General features: G+C 28.1%; 1 protein-coding gene and 1 non-coding gene across 2 annotated transcripts; one reads left to right on the top strand and one right to left on the bottom strand.

Annotated features, from left to right (window-relative positions):
• Nucleotides 1-11,763: 11,763 nt before the first annotated feature.
• On the bottom strand, nt 11,764-11,870 carry LOC131175773 (small nucleolar RNA R71). Its single transcript, XR_009145963.1, has one exon. It is a non-coding gene; the product is annotated as a small nucleolar RNA R71 (small nucleolar RNA).
• Nucleotides 11,871-12,798: 928 nt separating this feature from the next.
• LOC131175259 (uncharacterized) lies at nt 12,799-13,661 on the top strand. Its single transcript, XM_058138968.1, has 3 exons — nt 12,799-12,877; nt 13,009-13,268; nt 13,404-13,661. Exons 1-3 carry the CDS (start codon nt 12,799-12,801, stop codon nt 13,659-13,661), a joined length of 597 nt encoding a protein of 198 aa, XP_057994951.1.
• Nucleotides 13,662-17,282: the final 3,621 nt, after the last annotated feature.

Raw genomic sequence — 17,282 nt, 5'->3', positions numbered from 1 at the left:
CAAAAGCTAAATTGAACAGTTTGCCTTTAAATAATCGTAAAGTAAGCATTCGAACATTTATAAATATTTATTTACCCTAAATTAATTTTTATAATATTGATAATATATTAAGAGAAATTTCAAAACAAAAATTTGATGAATACAAATTGAAGCTTAGTATTAACATGTTAATCAGGGGTAGCTTGTTTGCTTTTTTCACACCATACAAGTATAGAGAGTAAAGAAATTTCAAGTTTGAGCCTTCCATTTACATTTTTTCAAGATTATATATATACAACCAATCTTAAATGTATAGATAATAGAATGTATATTGAATGATTTTATTAATTTTAAAATCATGTAACTAACAACTGAGATTAGCTTAATTTTAATTTTTTACGTGTATTATTAATAAAAAAAATTCTAGAATATAATAAGAGCACTATTAAAAATAGTGTTATCTACAAAAATAAAAAGTTTTTTTTTTTTATTTTAAAACGTGAATCTCATATATTATGTGAATATGAGGGTGAAAGAGGGTGTATAAATATCAGTGCACTCAATGATTCCTCCTATCAATGTGATCCACGATATAAAAAATTTGCACGCAAAAGGAAGAGCTAAGTTACTTTAAAGTTGGCTAGCCTTTTTTTTTTTTTTTTTTCCAAAGAGTATTATTCGTTCGTTTCTGCATAATTTCCACAATGATGTTACAACTTTCGGGTCGTTTCTCTTTATTTTGTTTTTTCTAGGAAAATCACACCCACGAATCTTCCTACTTGAAAGTGAAAGCATCCGCTCCACCTCACGTCTTCAATCATCCTCTGATATCAAACTCCACGTTCCCCATGCATCATTTTATTTAAACTCTCACCCCTCGCTAGTGGAAATTATAGAATGAAATTAATTATTATTTCATGAAAAATAGTTCATATAAAAAATATTAAATTAATACATATATAATTAAAATCATTTAATTATTTAATTATAATAAAGTATGAATAGATAAAGATGTTTCCAATGTTATTAGAAATTTGAAAATATAATAGCAAATAAAAATCAAAAATATAATTTGAAAATATTTTATATTATTTATTAAGTTAAAATACTATTAAATTAGGATAAGAGTGTAATAAAAAAAACAAATTATAATTTTTCTTTTTGGTTGTTTTAACATTCAGTAATGTGTTTTTTTTTTCTAATTTCTTCTTAATTATTTAAATTAATTACTTCTTGCACAATTAACATTTTTAATAATATAAAATTTTTAATTAATTTAAAGATATTTAATTATATGCTTTGAATGGTAAATTTTGTCACATTTATAAGACTTGTATAAGTTAATTAAAATAATCTGAAAATGCCTAGTCCAATTTGATTTAATGACTGAGTTAAAATGAAAGTAATTTAGTATTTGAGATTCTATTTTATAGTACTTGGTTAAACTTATAACTTAATTCTAACAGTTTTAAAATCAAACAATTTAGTCCTTGACGTTTTAATAAACTTACAAGTTAGATATTGCAGTTAAAATTATCATTAATTCTTGATTAAATTTAATAAAAATGATTAAAATACTCTTAACTCTATTTTCAATTCAAAAGCAATTAAGTCCTTTATATTTTATTTTATTAACATTTTGCATTCAGATTCATATTTTATTTTTCTTTTTCAATAAATAACAAAATAATGTGTATGTATATATAGTTATTTATATAATATTAAAATAATAATGACAAATAGAATTTTTTACAAAATTATAACATCTTATTTGTAAATAGTTATAATATTTAAATATCAATTTATAAAATATATGGATAATTTTGTAATTAATCAAAATTTTTAAATACTTTAAAGTAATTAATCTATTTTTCTAATAATTAAAATATATATTTAAAATTTTTTATATTAATGGGACTCACATTTCAAAAATACATGAATTAAATTGTTAATAAAATAAAACTTTAAGAACTAAATTATTAATCAAATAAAATCTCAGAAATTAAATTATTTTCAAATTGAGAATAAAATCAAAGATATTTTGATACTTTTTGTTAAAATTAATGATAATTTATTTAAAAAATTAGTAGTAATTTAACTGAAATTTTAACTATTTGAATTAACTTATAGGCTATTAAAATGTTAGAAACTAAATTATTTAGTTTTAGACTAATTTGTAATTTTAACTGTAGTTTAATTAATTATATATATATGAAAATTATAAAATATTTAATATTTAATGTACAACCCCAACTTAAGTGTTACGGGCCGGGTGAGCATTAAGCCCGTGATGAGGCTTAAACCTGACTATTGTATGGGGAAATGATTTTGTGTGGACTTCCCTTCCCCCATGAAATAATTTTGAATGAATAAGCCTCAGTTGGAGAGGATTTTTATAAAATAATAAAGAGATTTTTAATAGTTTTAAAATCTTGAGAAAGCAAACTCATAAATTTAGAAATTTTTAAAAAAACCTTAATTTTTCAACTTATTAATTAATTTGTTGAGAAAATTATCTTCTTAAAATATCTAAATATTTTAAAAAAATTTTCATCCTTCTCAAATAATTAAAAAAATAAAAATTAAAAACTCCTAAACTTATATGGCTAAGAAGTCAAGCATGCACTTTAATACAAAAATATATAATTATAAATTTTCTTACAAAATAAAATATTATAGAAAATAACAAATAAATTATGTAAAATAATATATTATATTAATTATTTGTAAAAAAATAATATAAAAAATAATTTAATAATTCAATTGAGTAGACAGTCTAATATAACAAAGTATAAAACTTACACTTAACCTAACGGTGAGAAATGTGCCCCATTTGATGGCAAGTCTCTGTGCTACACTTAATATTTGAGAAAATATGTACATTTTTTATTGCAATTTTGTTCAATTAAGAAAATAAAACAATCAAAATTATGCAGATAAGCTCTACAACAAAGAAAATCACCTGCATGCCTAAATTTTATTTAAAATATATATAAATTTGAAGACTATTGAAAGAATAAAATAAAATTCAAAATAAAGAGAGATCCACAGAATAAAAAATATTAAGAAATTTAAAGAAATGTCATATGCGTAATTTTAAATATATTAATTAATTTATTTAAAGAATATATTTTTTAAAATTATGCTAAAACAATATTTAATTTTAATACATATAAAAATATCCATAATCTGAAGGCAAAAAAAAAAAAAAAAAGGAAGTCGACCTTAGATCATAGCTTAGTATGTATTTTTATTTTTTTTTATTTTTTTTTTATTTTTTTTAATTTTTGGAAAGTTTAGTATGTGCTTGTATATGTGGCTAAGCATATAGATCATGTAGGCAAAACAAATCCTGCATGCATAGCCTGCCGGGGTAGTTTGCTTGGACCGAACCAAACCCCAAACAGGCAAAGGCCCACTGATTAAGACCTCAGTGGTCTTCCCATTGTCATGTGGTGGACACTTTGCGACCATTTCTGACACGTACAGCCATTAACATGCTCCACTTGCCTTTAGCTCATTCATCTTCTGCTCTTAAAAACACCCACAAGTCTTTTTTTTTTTTTTTCAAGCAAAATCCATGAATCGACTTTGGAGCTATCATATTTAATTTATGGGCATATCTTCCCTGTGCTGTCCCAACTACTTCTCTCAAAATGCGTGAGACAGGGTTTATATCATCCTCTGACTTTAGGCCAGATATCACCAAACTGTTGCATTAATTGATGCTTGTGCCAAGAAAAGTTAGACCATTCCATGTAATTAAATTTGGTTTAGGTTGATTTGGCATTCACTGCCAATTATCCTTGGGCTAGAAAGTATAGTCTATGGTTAATAGCTTGGTTGCCACAAGAATAGAAAGTTTTTGAGTGGGAAATTATTTTTACTTTTTTTTTTTTTTAGAGATTGGGGATTAAGAATTTCACGCTTACTATATCAACTAAGTGAATGATATAATTTTAACTATTAAATTAAATCAAACTAAAAATATGAATACTTCAATTTATAAATTTATGACAATATGTTGGAATTTTTTTGAATTATATTTTAAATGAATTCAAATTGAACTTTTTTAAGTTGTACGTGTTAATTTATGTTATTTATTAAGTCACTATTAAAAAAGATTTTCAGTCAATTTATAAATTGTGTCACTTTAAATTGAAATGCTATGTTTAAAAAAATTATTAATTTAATTTTTAAATTAAAATATAAATTAATCAGATTAATTTAAGCTAACCATCAACTTTTTGAATCCTCTTTTAAGTTTAGATGATTTTAAGTTTTGAATAAATTATAAATAATTTAACTTGGATAAATTTTAATTAATTAAATGAATTAAATCAAATTTTATCTCCTCTGCTTGTAAAAAATGTTAACATACAACTAGCCAGTTATTTATAGGTATACAATTTAATCGAACCTTTATAAAATGAGTTTAAGTAATATATAATCAGATTTAGATTTAAAAAATAATACTCACGTAAATTCGGGTCAAGTTAAGTTTAAATTTTATATTTAGTTAAAACGTTTCTATTAATAATTAATTAAATATAAAATATATAATTTTTATAATAATATTTATAAACTTTTATATATTATATTTTAAATAATAAATAAAATTTAAATATTTTTATATAATTATTAAATTTTAAAATATAAATTATTTATTAAATATATAAAATTAAATGAATATAAGTATTTTTTATATAATAATAATTAAATTTAATATGAGTTAAAAATTAAAAAATATTAATCATATTTAAGCAAAGCGATTTTTACGGACACTAACCTAACATTCTCGCATCAATGATGATAACTGTCCCTTGAAAAAACAACATAATTAAATTTGTATTTCATGGAGGAATAAAAAAGGGATCCCCGTGTGATGGTGAATGGATCGAAGGAGTAGATTGAAAGAATAAAGCACAAATTTACTTTTTATATTTTTTATTTAGAAATCAGCAAAAAAAAAAAAATAGTGGGATAAAATTAAGCTTTTATTTTCCTTATATTGCAAGAATCAAAACAAAACAGAGAAAGCAAGTGCGAGTCTATGAAATTTTAACTACTTTTATAAAAGATGATATGAAAGGTCTCAATCTCATAGTCATAATTATTAATTAAGATTGCTTGTTTTCAAGGCAAATTGTGTAGTAAAATCCAAATCCGACAATGAGATTTTTTAAGGGCAAAACCACCAACAAGTTCTGTTTCAGAATATGCTTTATTGAAATTTTAAAATTTATGTATTTTTTATTTTAATTTGTTTTTATAAATATAATATTATTAAAATTTAAATTTTTAATTGTTATATTATAAATAAAACAAAATATTTAATCTTATTAAGTTTTGGATTGATTTTTATTTTTTTTTCTTAAAAAAAAAATATTCAATAAAATTAATAATTATAATTAAATTATTATATATATAACGATCTCTTAAATAATTGATACATGATGATTGAAGTCCAATTACAAAACAAGGCCAGATTGAACTTCTCTCTATGTTGCCATATTTGGAAGCAACAGCAGATTTTTAGATGGACAGGACTCTTTCCTTCCTTAATTTATAAACTTACATGGGTTGCACGTGAATTAATGATTTTTTTGGTCTTTTATTTATTTATTTTTAATTACATTAGTCTAAAAAATTATTAAAACAATAATAAAAAAATAAATTAATAAAAAATTATTATTTATAAGTAATAAAAGTATTGTCATTCCATTATTATTAATATAATAAATTATTACTAAAAATTATTATTTATTAATAAATTAAAAATAAATAATATGAGAAAAAAAATAAGAAAGAGTGAAATGAGATAAAAAGAAAATAAAAAAAGAAATATTCTAATGAAAAAAAATAAAAAAAAATAAAGAAAAGAAGAGAAAAAAGAAAAAAAGAGTGAAATGAGAGAATAAAAATTAAAAATATATATATATTAATGAAAAAGAAAATGATAAGATTAAAAAAAAATATAAAAGGAAAAAATGAAAAAGAAAAAAAAATTAAAGAAAAGAATGTAATAAAAAAAAAATGAGTAATACGGGGAAAGAAAAGAGGTTAATATGTGAATTAGAAAAAACATATTTTTTTCTCTATATAAATTAGCAATAAATTGCAAAATCTTTTAAAGTAGAAAAAAAAAAGCTTTTTTCATTGACAATTTAGTAACGGATTAATAACATAATCAAATTCCGTAAAAAAATTTAATAACAGAATTGAAAATTCATTATTAATTTATTAACTGAATTAAAATTCATGGTTAAATTTAATAATAAATTCTAATTTCATTGATAATTAAAAGAATCTCTATAATTTAATAAAAAATTAAAAATTCATTACTAAATTTAGAAATATATTCAAAATTTATTGATAATTGAAAAACTCTCTACAATTTAAAAATGATATTAATAAAAAAAATATTGCTAATTTTACGGGTAGAATCAAAATCTGTTGCTAATGTCATAGCTAAAAGTTCTGTTTCATTAATAAATTTTGATTGTTTAGAAATTTTCTTTTTTTTTTTATTACATTCAAGAAAACGTTAAAAGAGAGGAGTGGCGAGAAATTAAAAACTAATGCATTATTATTATTATTATTATTATTATTATTATTATTATTATTATTATTATTATTATTATTATTATTATTATTATTATCAATTAAACAATTATTTAATATACTATTTATATTTAAATTAAAAAATTTATAAATAAAAAAATTATTATTTTTACCTTTTCCTTCAAAATTAGGAATAACAACATGTCAATTATTTTAGGCATCAAATTCAACTAAATTTGATGGATTCAAGTAATATATAATCAAATTTAAAGTGAGTTTAAATTTAAAAAATAATACTCTTAGTGAGTCTAGATTATATTCAAATTTTATGTCCTAAATACTGATTTTAAATCCATTTATATAAATGATTTAATGCAAAATATATTTTTATAATAATATTTATAGTTTTTCATATATTATACCTTCAATAAATAGAATTTAAAATTTTTATAGAATTATTAAATTTTTAAAATATAAATTATTAAACAAAAATTTTATTTTAAGTAGATTATTAATTAAAATATATAAAATTAAAAAATTTTGAATTTTTTTAAGTAATAAAAATTAAATTTAAAATAAATTTAAATAATTTAAAATAAATTTTAATAAATTTGAGATGGATTTAAATATTAAAAGTATTAATCCAATTCAATATAATATTTTTAGGTGCGTCGCCCATTTTCATCCTTACTCAAGAATTATATTTTACTAATAAAATTTAAAGTAAATCCATTTATTAGTCATACTAATCCCTAGAATTCAAATGATTTGTCATGACCCAACCTATAGGCCGGATCGGCACTAGGACCTGGGCCAGCATAAACCCCCCGAGGCCCGTAGTAAGCCTAACTATTCCTCAACTCAACTCTAAGGCCTATTTGGGCCCAATTTCAAAAATTCAACTGGACAGAGTCCTGCCATAAAATGGATCATTTAACGGAGAGTTTTTAACTCGCCCGACCTGTAAACACAATATATAATAAATTGGGGAGCTCAACTTACCCTCCACATTATCAAAATGTCATAACTCAAATGGGAGCTCAGCTCCCTCATCCAATCCCATCATGTATACAGTTAATAATTTTATAGGTCCAACATAACTTTTATAATACATGCCCAAAATAATAAATAAGTGCTTCTAACACATGCGGAGTCTAAAATTTAACTCAATTGTATAAAATACATTAAATACTATTAATGGACCTGCGAAGAAGAAGAGCAGGTTAGCCACAACAAATAATCCCCCTGTAGCCTGAAAAAATATATGAACATGAGTGAGCGTTCAACTCAGAGAGTAAATTATCAATTTTAACCATAATCTCTATAGCTATCTAAAGCTAATGCACCTTGTGGAGTGAAATGCAATATCGTCATAATTTTCATATCATAACAGCAAAAATGCAATTTGGAGCACTCACACACCCAACACTGTCAAACAATACATATATGGGAGCTGATCCCCTATACAACCCTCTTAATCCAACCTCTGCCAGCGAGTGTCTCTCAAGCCAGACTTTCGCTTAATAAACCAAATATGGAGTCCCAGCGAGTGTCTCTCAAGCCGTGTCTATCCCAAAGGACCGGGTCCCAGCGAGTGTCTCTCAAGCCGTGTCTACCTGTCCTGTCCATATCCAATACCATACCACACGCACGCCACGCATACACACTGCTTCAAATTACCACAAACAACATCCATGGTACTTCAATAATTATGAATACAATATAAAACATGCCTAGTGTTTAACTACATAGATACATATTTATAAGTGATGCATGAGCATGCTTGAACATATAATAATATCGAAATTACAATTAAAATTAATAATTTACTCACAGACTTAACCGAAGTCACTGCGGCAGCTGGCCAGAGGAGGAAGGCTCTCTCGGCTCACCTGACAATTTTATAGCAATTATTTAATATATTTGACTCGATACAAGCTTGGAAAAGGCCAAAGATGTCCTAAGTCGTGCTAAAAATTCGGCAGAGTCTCCCCTATACCTAGGACCTACCCAACCTGCAAAATTGTTCAAATAACACTTCTAAACTCAACCCATATCTCATCATCATTATATGGCCTCTCCTGGGCCCTCCAAACCAAGCAATAATCACAACATCAGACAACTCAATTATAAGTCTTCAAAACTAATATTTTTCAAAAACTATCCAAACTAACTTTAAAAATTTTATAAATCTGCCCCGCGGTCCTTAACAATATTATAAGGCTATTGTAATAGGAATCGTAATTTTCTTATCATCCACGAATATTTTATAAATTTTATTCTAACTCAGTACAAGGCAAAAATTGAGTAATATAGAGTTCGAGTTTATCTATGCCAAATCTGACAACTGGAACGCATCTAGAACGTCCGAAAATGGTGGGGTAGCCTATAATATTGACCCGGTTCTGAAATGATTCCAACAGCTTATCTGCTTGGCCCGAAATTGCAGATTCGGGCGACGATCGAATTTTCACGAAATGAAAGTATATACGCGAAGTCCACAATACCAGGGTTAGAATAAAAATATATATATAATAATTATTTGAAAATTAGAGATGTTACATTCTTCCCCCATTATAGAAAATTCATTCTCGAATTTTACACAAGGCAGAACAATGACACATAGTTGCATATCAAACTTATGAGTACTTGCTGTGCATATCCCGCTCTAACTTCTGATAAACCCATTTTATATAGATATTTTAGGGTAGTTTTGCATCCATTTTACCTTTTTAGTTTAGTAATTTTATGCTTTTAATGCTTATTTTAGTTAATTTGTTAATTTTAGTTTCATTATATTTGATTTTCGGAATTTTAATGTTTTTGATAGATTTTAACAAGGTTTAAAGGCAAAAAGGTCCATATAGAAGAAATTCAAAGTGATTTGGAAGCTTAAAGTAGAGTGAAAAGTGAAGAAAATTTGCTTAAAGGAGAAGACCAGCTGAGACTTTCAAGGACCTCCACATGCCCCGTGTTGAAGGTCATGTGAAGATAAGAGTTACCCAGCAGAAATCAATATGAGGCATGTAAATTCACACTGGGTCGTGTAAATAGAAACTTCGAAACAAAACACACTGAAAGTTTCATGGGCTTCCACATGCCCCGTGTGGCAGGTCGTGTAAATAGAGATTTTGGAGTAAAACACGCTGAAAGTTTCATGGGCCTCCACATGCCCCGTGTGGCGGGTCGTGTAAACAGAGATTTTGGAGAAAATACGCCGAGACTTTCAAAGACTCACACATGTCCCGTGTAGCTGGTCATGCAGAATCACACATGCCCCATGTGGCGAGTCGTGTAAACAGAGATTTTGGAGAAAACACGCCGAGACTTTCAGGGACTCACACATGCCCCGTGTAGCTGGTAATGCAGAATCTAAAGGCTCCTCCTCTGAATCAACTTGAGGCATGTGGAAAACAGCCTAAATCAACATGAGGCATGTGGGATGGCGCTGGCAGATTTGCTGACATGAAAAAATTTTCTCTTTTCACACCTTTTACACCTTTTGTCCTTATCCCTTTAGAGACTATTTTTAGGGCAACCCTTGAGGGGATATAAAAGCATCATATTCTCATTTTTACCATAAGGAGAAAGAGAGAGAAAAATCTAAAGAGAGAGGAAGAGGGAATAACGCCATTTTTGGAGGAAAAACACCTGCAGAGTGACGTTTTTCAGCTTTCATTTTCAGAGATTTGGATTTTCTTCTTTTGGGTTCTTTAATTTTTAGTCTTATTTTCACATTTTCTTGCTCTATTTCATATTTTCTACTTGTAAATACAAGCATGAGTGAGTAGATACTTAAGATTTTAGAGTTTGGTGTAATGATATGAGTTTTATTTGTGGATTTGGACTGGTTTTAACCATATTTTAGTATATATAAGCATTGATTCTTATCTTGTGTGCTTATTTACATACTTATTGTTGGTACCATTTGGGTTTTATTCTTAATCTTAGATTGAAGGACCGAGAGGTGAAAATCTATGATAGATAATCAAGATAATGAACTTAATCACCTAGTGTTAGAAATAAACTAGTGGGTTAAGAGAAATTTCAAGTTGGTTAAAATGCTTAAAGGGTTTTGAGTAATTAAACATCACATGAGAATGGGGTTTAGTTTCCTTTAAAACACTCTTTAGTTTGTTTGAAAGAGAAATTAAAGAAAATCATAATCAACTTCCTTCAAACTTGTATTTCCCTTAATCTTTGCTTTGTCTATCCAAATTCCAATGAAATTTACTTCATGAACCTCAACTCTGGAATCAATTTTTACCATTAATTAATTAAATCTTTTGTTACTTGCTGAAATTTTAGTAAATTAGTATAGTGCTTAGAATTTTAATTGCTTAATTCATTATAATTTCCTTATTTTTCAATTTAATTTGCTGCATCTCTTACTCTATTTTTGGCACAAATTATCGATAGCCCAAATAATCATAACTTTTATAGTTTGGTACTCAAACAACAAATCTCTGTGGGACGATATCTTTTCTTTACTACTTGAACGACCCGTATACTTGCGGAGTTCGCAACCAAGTTTTTGGCACCGTTACCGGGGATTTGTTTTGTTTGATATTAGACGATTGATTATTTGGTTAATTTGGGCATTTTATTTCTTATTTTAATTTCTCTTCTTTATCATTTTACTTTGAGATTTTTCTTATTTTGGTTTTTTAGGTACATATCTTTTATATGAGAAGAACAAAAAGTGCAGAAATTGATTTAATTTTTGATCCTGAGATTGAAAAGACAGCAAAAGCTTTAAGAGCAGAATCTAAAAGAAGAAAAGCTGAACTCAGAATTCAAAGATAGCAAGAGCAACATCAAGAGCAACAAGTGATAGAAGCTATGGCAAACAACAATCGATCAATTAAGGATCATGCTTTTCCTAATTTTGGAGATTTTAGACCGAGTATTATGAGGCCTAGAGTGGAAGCAAACAACTTTGAGTTGAAGCCCTCACTTTGTCAAATGGTTCAACAATCACAGTTTAGGGGAGGTCCTACTGAGAATCCACATGTGCATCTTACACATTTTCTTGAAATTAGTGACATGCTGAAGATAAATGGAGTGTCAGATGATGCCATCCGGCTGAGATTATTTTCTTTTTCTTTGAAGGATTGTGCTAGGGAGTGGTTGCATTCATTACCTCTGGGTTCAATAACTACTTGGGATGAGTTGTCACAAGCTTTCTTGGCTCAATACTTTCCTCCTAACAAGATTGCAAAATTGAGAAATGAATTAACTTCTTTTAGACCAAGAGATGATGAGAGTCTCTATGAAGCTTAGGAGAGATATAAGGATCTTCAAAGGAGATGTCCACATCATGGAATCCCTAGATGGATGCTAGTTCAACATTTCTATAATAGTGTTTCTCTAGCAATTAGAAGTATAATTGATGCATCCTCAGGAGGTGATCTTATGGAAAAGTCAGAAGATGAAGCTTATTCAGCATTGGATAAAATTGCTTACAACAATTATCAATGGAGCTATGAAAGAAATGAAATGAAAAAGCCACTAGCTGTTGTATATGAATTAGATGCCATGAGTATGTTCAATGCCAAATTTGATGCTTTGATGAGAAAAATGGATAAGTTAAGCATGAAGGTTGACTCATCAATTGGAGGATCTAGTCATACAGAAGATGTTGGTACGGGAAATATACATTGTATCAATGATTTTCCTTCCTATGGGCAAGAGTTTGGAAATCAGCAAGTTGATTTGTTGGGAACTACAATCAGAAACCAGTTGGTAATCATTTTTCTGCTACATATAATCCAGCATGGAAGAACTATCCTAACTTTTCTTGGGGAGGTCTACAAGGGCAGCAACAGAATTATCAACAACCTCCTAATTTCCAGCAACAACAGCAGAATTTTCAGCAAAACAGAGTACTACTTGGATTTCCACAACAAAGGAATCAAAATGCACCTATTCCACAACCACCAGTTTAGTCTTCAGACCAAGATTCAATTTTTAAGTCTATAATGGAGAATTTCTTAACTGTTCAACAAAAACAAGGAGAAATGATTCAACAATTAACTTCAAGGATAGACCAGCTTGCCACTCATAACAGGATGTTGGAAAACTAAATAGCTTAACAAGCAAGCTCTTCCAGCAAAGCATAAGGAAAACTTCCAAGTCAACCAGAGAATCCTAGAGAACATTGCAAGGCAGTGATCCTAAGGAGTGGGAAAATTGTGGGAGAAGAAAAGAAAGATGAGGTAGAAGAGGAAAAGAAGAAAGAAGATGAAGACAAGAATGAATTCTCTTCGAATCATGATGAAGTTAATGAGGAAGCAAACAAGAAGAAGGAAGTTGAAAAAGAAGAAGAGGAAAAGTATGTGCCTCCACCACCATACAAGCCACCATTGCCATATCCTCTAAGGTTTCAGAAAGCAAAGCTAGATAAGCAGTTTGGGAAATTTTTGAAAGTTTTAAAGAAGTTATACATCAATATTCTATTCACAGATGCAATTTCTCAAATGCCCTCATATGCTAAGTTCCTAAAGGAAATCTTGTCAAACAAGAAAAAATTGAAGGATTATGAAACTGTTGCACTTACTGAAGAATGCAGTGCTATATTGCAGAATAAGCTTCCCCCTAAGCTTAAAGATCCAGGAAGTTTCTCTATTTCATGTCACATTGGAGAGACAAGTATTGAAAATGCATTGTGTGATCTTGGAGCTAGTGTAAGTTTGATGCCACTCTCCATTTATGAAAAGTTGAAGGTAGGAGATTTGAAGCCCACCACCATTTCTTTGCAACTAGCTGATAGATCTATTAAATATCTAGTGGGAATTTTGGAGAATGTGCCATTGAAGGTTGGAAAATTTTTTATTCCTGTGGATTTTGTGGTTCTAGAGATGGAGGAGGATGTAAGAACACCCATTATACTTGGAAGACCATTTTTAGCTATTGCAGGAGCTAATATAGATGTGAAGAATGGGAAATTAAAGTTGAAGGTAGGAGAAGAGGAAATAGAATTCAATCTATTCCAAGATTCCAAGGAATCAGCTGTGGTAAATTCTTGCTATAAGGTGGATGTTATAGAAAATAATACTAGAATGGAAGATATTAAGTTGGAGGGAAGTCAAATTACTCTTCATTCTCAGTGTAATTAGCATACAGTGCAAAAGAAAAAGCCTCCTTTGCCACTTCCTTTTTATAAGAATGAAACTCCAAGAGTAAAACTTAGGGCTCCATCTAAACAACTCAAAGCAAAAGGTTCATATCAAGTTTGTAAGAGTAATTTGCAAGGTGTGGTTAGAATTCTAAACAAAGCAATAGGTGCTTTCATAGTCAATGGGAAAAAGTTGAAGTACAAATTTATTACATTACCTGTTGAGAAGGGAGGCAACACTTTCCAATTCCAACCACCATAAACTGAAAATGAGTCAAGCTAATGACCTTAAATTAGCACTTCTTGGGAGGCAACCCAAGTTTATTTTTAGTAGTTTGTTAATTTTCTTTTTCTTATTTCATCCCTTATAACTCAAATTTTGATATTTGTCTAATTTTTTATTTATAGGCAAAATGCAATGATTGGATGTTTTGGAAATTGCAGCAAAGAAAACCATGTTGCTGATTTAGCAGAAGTTTTTTGTGTTTCTTTTAATTTGTTGGTAAACAGTAAATTTTTTGCCATGATGATGTGTTGCTTGAGCTAGAATGAAATCAGAAAATTTAGTTGAGAGAAATCGATTATAAGGATTAAATTTTGCTCTAGGATTGTGCAATGATGCTTAACATGTTTATATTTAATTTTGGCTTATTTCAGTGTTTTATCTATATTTATATGTGTTAGTTTGCCCAATTCAGCTTATTTTAAATTTGTTAATCTTGAAGGGATGATTGCTATAATTTGCAGTTAGTAATATGCTGCAAAAAGAAAGGGTAACTGCTGTTTTGGGAAGTATTCTGCACTTTTATCTCATTATGAATAGTATTTTTTTTTAATACCAAATTGCTATTAGGTTGAATATACTTTGATGAAATAAGGAAGTTTGGTTGATATATGTGTTTTGAAGTGTTAATTTGGTGGAAATTTAATATAAAGTGTCAAGGTATTGATTTTTGTTATTTTGAGTGTCAAGCATGCATTAAAGATTGAGTTTGCTGCATATTTTTTCATGTGAACAGTGTCTGCAGCAGAATTTTATTCCTTGTTCATGAATTTCTAATGATGAGTTTGGGGTTGAATTTGGGTGTTATTACTGGTGGTGTAATTGTTAATGTGAATATTACTTGAATAATGTTTTAGTTTGTGTTTGGTGGATTGATAGATTTTAATTGTTCTTAGCAATTAATTGGGTTTCAATTGAATTTTGAGTGAAATTTCTGTGCAAATTGTGTTTTGGGTTTGGTTTTAGTGTGTTTCGGGTCACATTTTTGGGATTTTCATCAGATCATTTAACACTAGGTTCAACATGATGTATGCTGGGGGTAATGTCACCACCAGAACCTGTTCTGGACACTTTAAACTGCTGAAAATGTAAAACCTGCCGAGAGTTTCAAGGGGTCCAACATGCCTCATGTAGCACTTCATGTAAAATCTCACAGGGCATGTCATTTTTCCCTTTTATTCTAACATGCCTCATGTTATTCATCTAACACCAAATCACACAGGGCATGCCAATTTACCTTTACTTCAACATGCCTCATGTTACTTAATCAGCACACATGTTCACCTAAAAACCTGAACTCTAAAATTTTCCAATTCACTTTTCCCTTTTTCACCTCACTCACTTCCATTTAATTTGATATAATTGGGATACTTTTGCACATATTTTCTTCAAGCTATATTGTTCATATTATTTTGAGCTTAATTTTGAATTAATTGTTCTTATTTAGCTTTAATTCTCAATTGTACATATTGTATGAGTTGATTAGTTTATTTACTATTTATCCATCTTTGCATTCATTTAAGCCAATGAGGACATTGTCTAATTTGAGTTTGGGGGAGGGCAAAATTTTTAATCCTTTTTATTTACATTACTTAAATTGCATTTCATTTATATTTAGTTACTTAGTTCACATACACCTTACACCTATACCATATAAATATATACACTTGCATATAGATATCATATAGATTACGTATAGTTTTTATTTCATTTTTTATTTTTATTTTTTATTTAATTTTTGCATTCATTTTAGGAATCATGCATACATAAAAAAAATATAAATAAATAAATTTTTACCTAATTCTTAGAAGATTGAGAATCATTTTAAAAAAAAAAATTGAGCTTGCCTCTAAATGGGTTTGATGGATTGAAAGTTCTGTATTGATATGAGGTTATGAGATTCTTATCTAGGTTTATATCTTCTTAGCCAAGGCCACCCAATTAATTACATTGAGTTTTGAGTGCTTAAAGAAAACTCTAGAGTAAGAAATAACTAATTGTGTCTCATCAATCCTAGAACAAGCCTTCTAGACCTTTCGAGGCGAGATTTTAGCATTCACTTGAAAAGAGAAATGATTAAGGCATTCTTCGAATTTTAAACCCACATATTTAACCTTAACCAACCTCATTTTAAATTTTCCTTTAAAACCAATTTGAGCCTTCATTTATACCCCTTATTTCCTTGGTACCCATAATCTACCTAACCATAAACCTAAACGCTTACCTACCCTTTATCAGAATAATTTGTTTAAGTGATAGATATAAAATAATAATAATAATAATAAAAAGAGGAGAAAAAGTATAATAATTAAATGGGAGAAGTAATAACGTAAAATTGGCTAGCAATCATATCATGTTGCGAAAAACAAATTATTTACCACCCAAGTATATAAAGAAATGAGTTTGGGGGTGGATTAAAAAGGAACAATCGCAATATAAAATTCAATATTATTTATGTAGTCCCTAAAAAAAAAATGTATGCTAGCATTGGTGATTATTTGTAAAGTTCTTCCTCCCATTTGATTATTATTATTATAAAATATATATATATATATATAATAAAAAAAAATAAAAGAAAAGTGTATCTTGATCTTTTTAACAATTTAATTATTCTCATTTTGCTTCCTTTTTGCCTTTTCTTTGTTAGCCACATTATTACCCCATAGGCCCATTATAATCATTAAAAGTCCTTTTGATCTCTTGATTGTGTTTTGCTACATTAGTGGAGATTGGATTAGTTGGTTTGCCTATGGGATTGGCACATTATTCATCCATTTAAACTATTTCCATCATCATTTGAGACACTTTAGTTTATGGATTGTTCTATAGCCTATTTGAGCATAATTTCTCTATGTAATTGATTGGTTTGGGGTTTGACGGAATGAATAATTGACCCAAGGCTAAGTGGTGATAACTTTGGTGAGAATTTAATTCCTTATATCTTGAAGGTGGGTGTATGGTTTATTGGTGGCTAGAGGTAAGTTTGAAAGCTTGAATGAGTGATTCTCATGAATTTAAGAATAGGCACCCCAATTGCATATAATCGTTTTTAATTTGCTTGAGGACAAGCAAAGATTTAAGTTTGGAGAAATTTGATAAACCCATTTTATATAGATATTTTAGGGTAGTTTTGCATCCATTTTGCCTTTTTAGTTTAGTAATTTTATGCTTTTAATGCTTATTTTAGTTAATTTATTAATTTTAGTTTCATTATATTTGATTTTCAGAATTTTAATGTTTTTGATAGGTTTTAACAAGGTTTAAAGGCAAAAAGGTCCATATAGAAGAAATTCAAAGTGATTTGGAAGCTTAAAGTAGAGTGAAAAGTGAAAAAAATTT

The sequence above is a fragment of the Hevea brasiliensis genome, chromosome 17, assembly GCF_030052815.1.
Source record: "Hevea brasiliensis isolate MT/VB/25A 57/8 chromosome 17, ASM3005281v1, whole genome shotgun sequence".
Classification (NCBI taxonomy): domain Eukaryota; kingdom Viridiplantae; phylum Streptophyta; class Magnoliopsida; order Malpighiales; family Euphorbiaceae; genus Hevea; species Hevea brasiliensis.
Note: the sequence above shows the minus strand (reverse complement) of the source record. Positions and strands in the feature narration are given on the sequence as shown.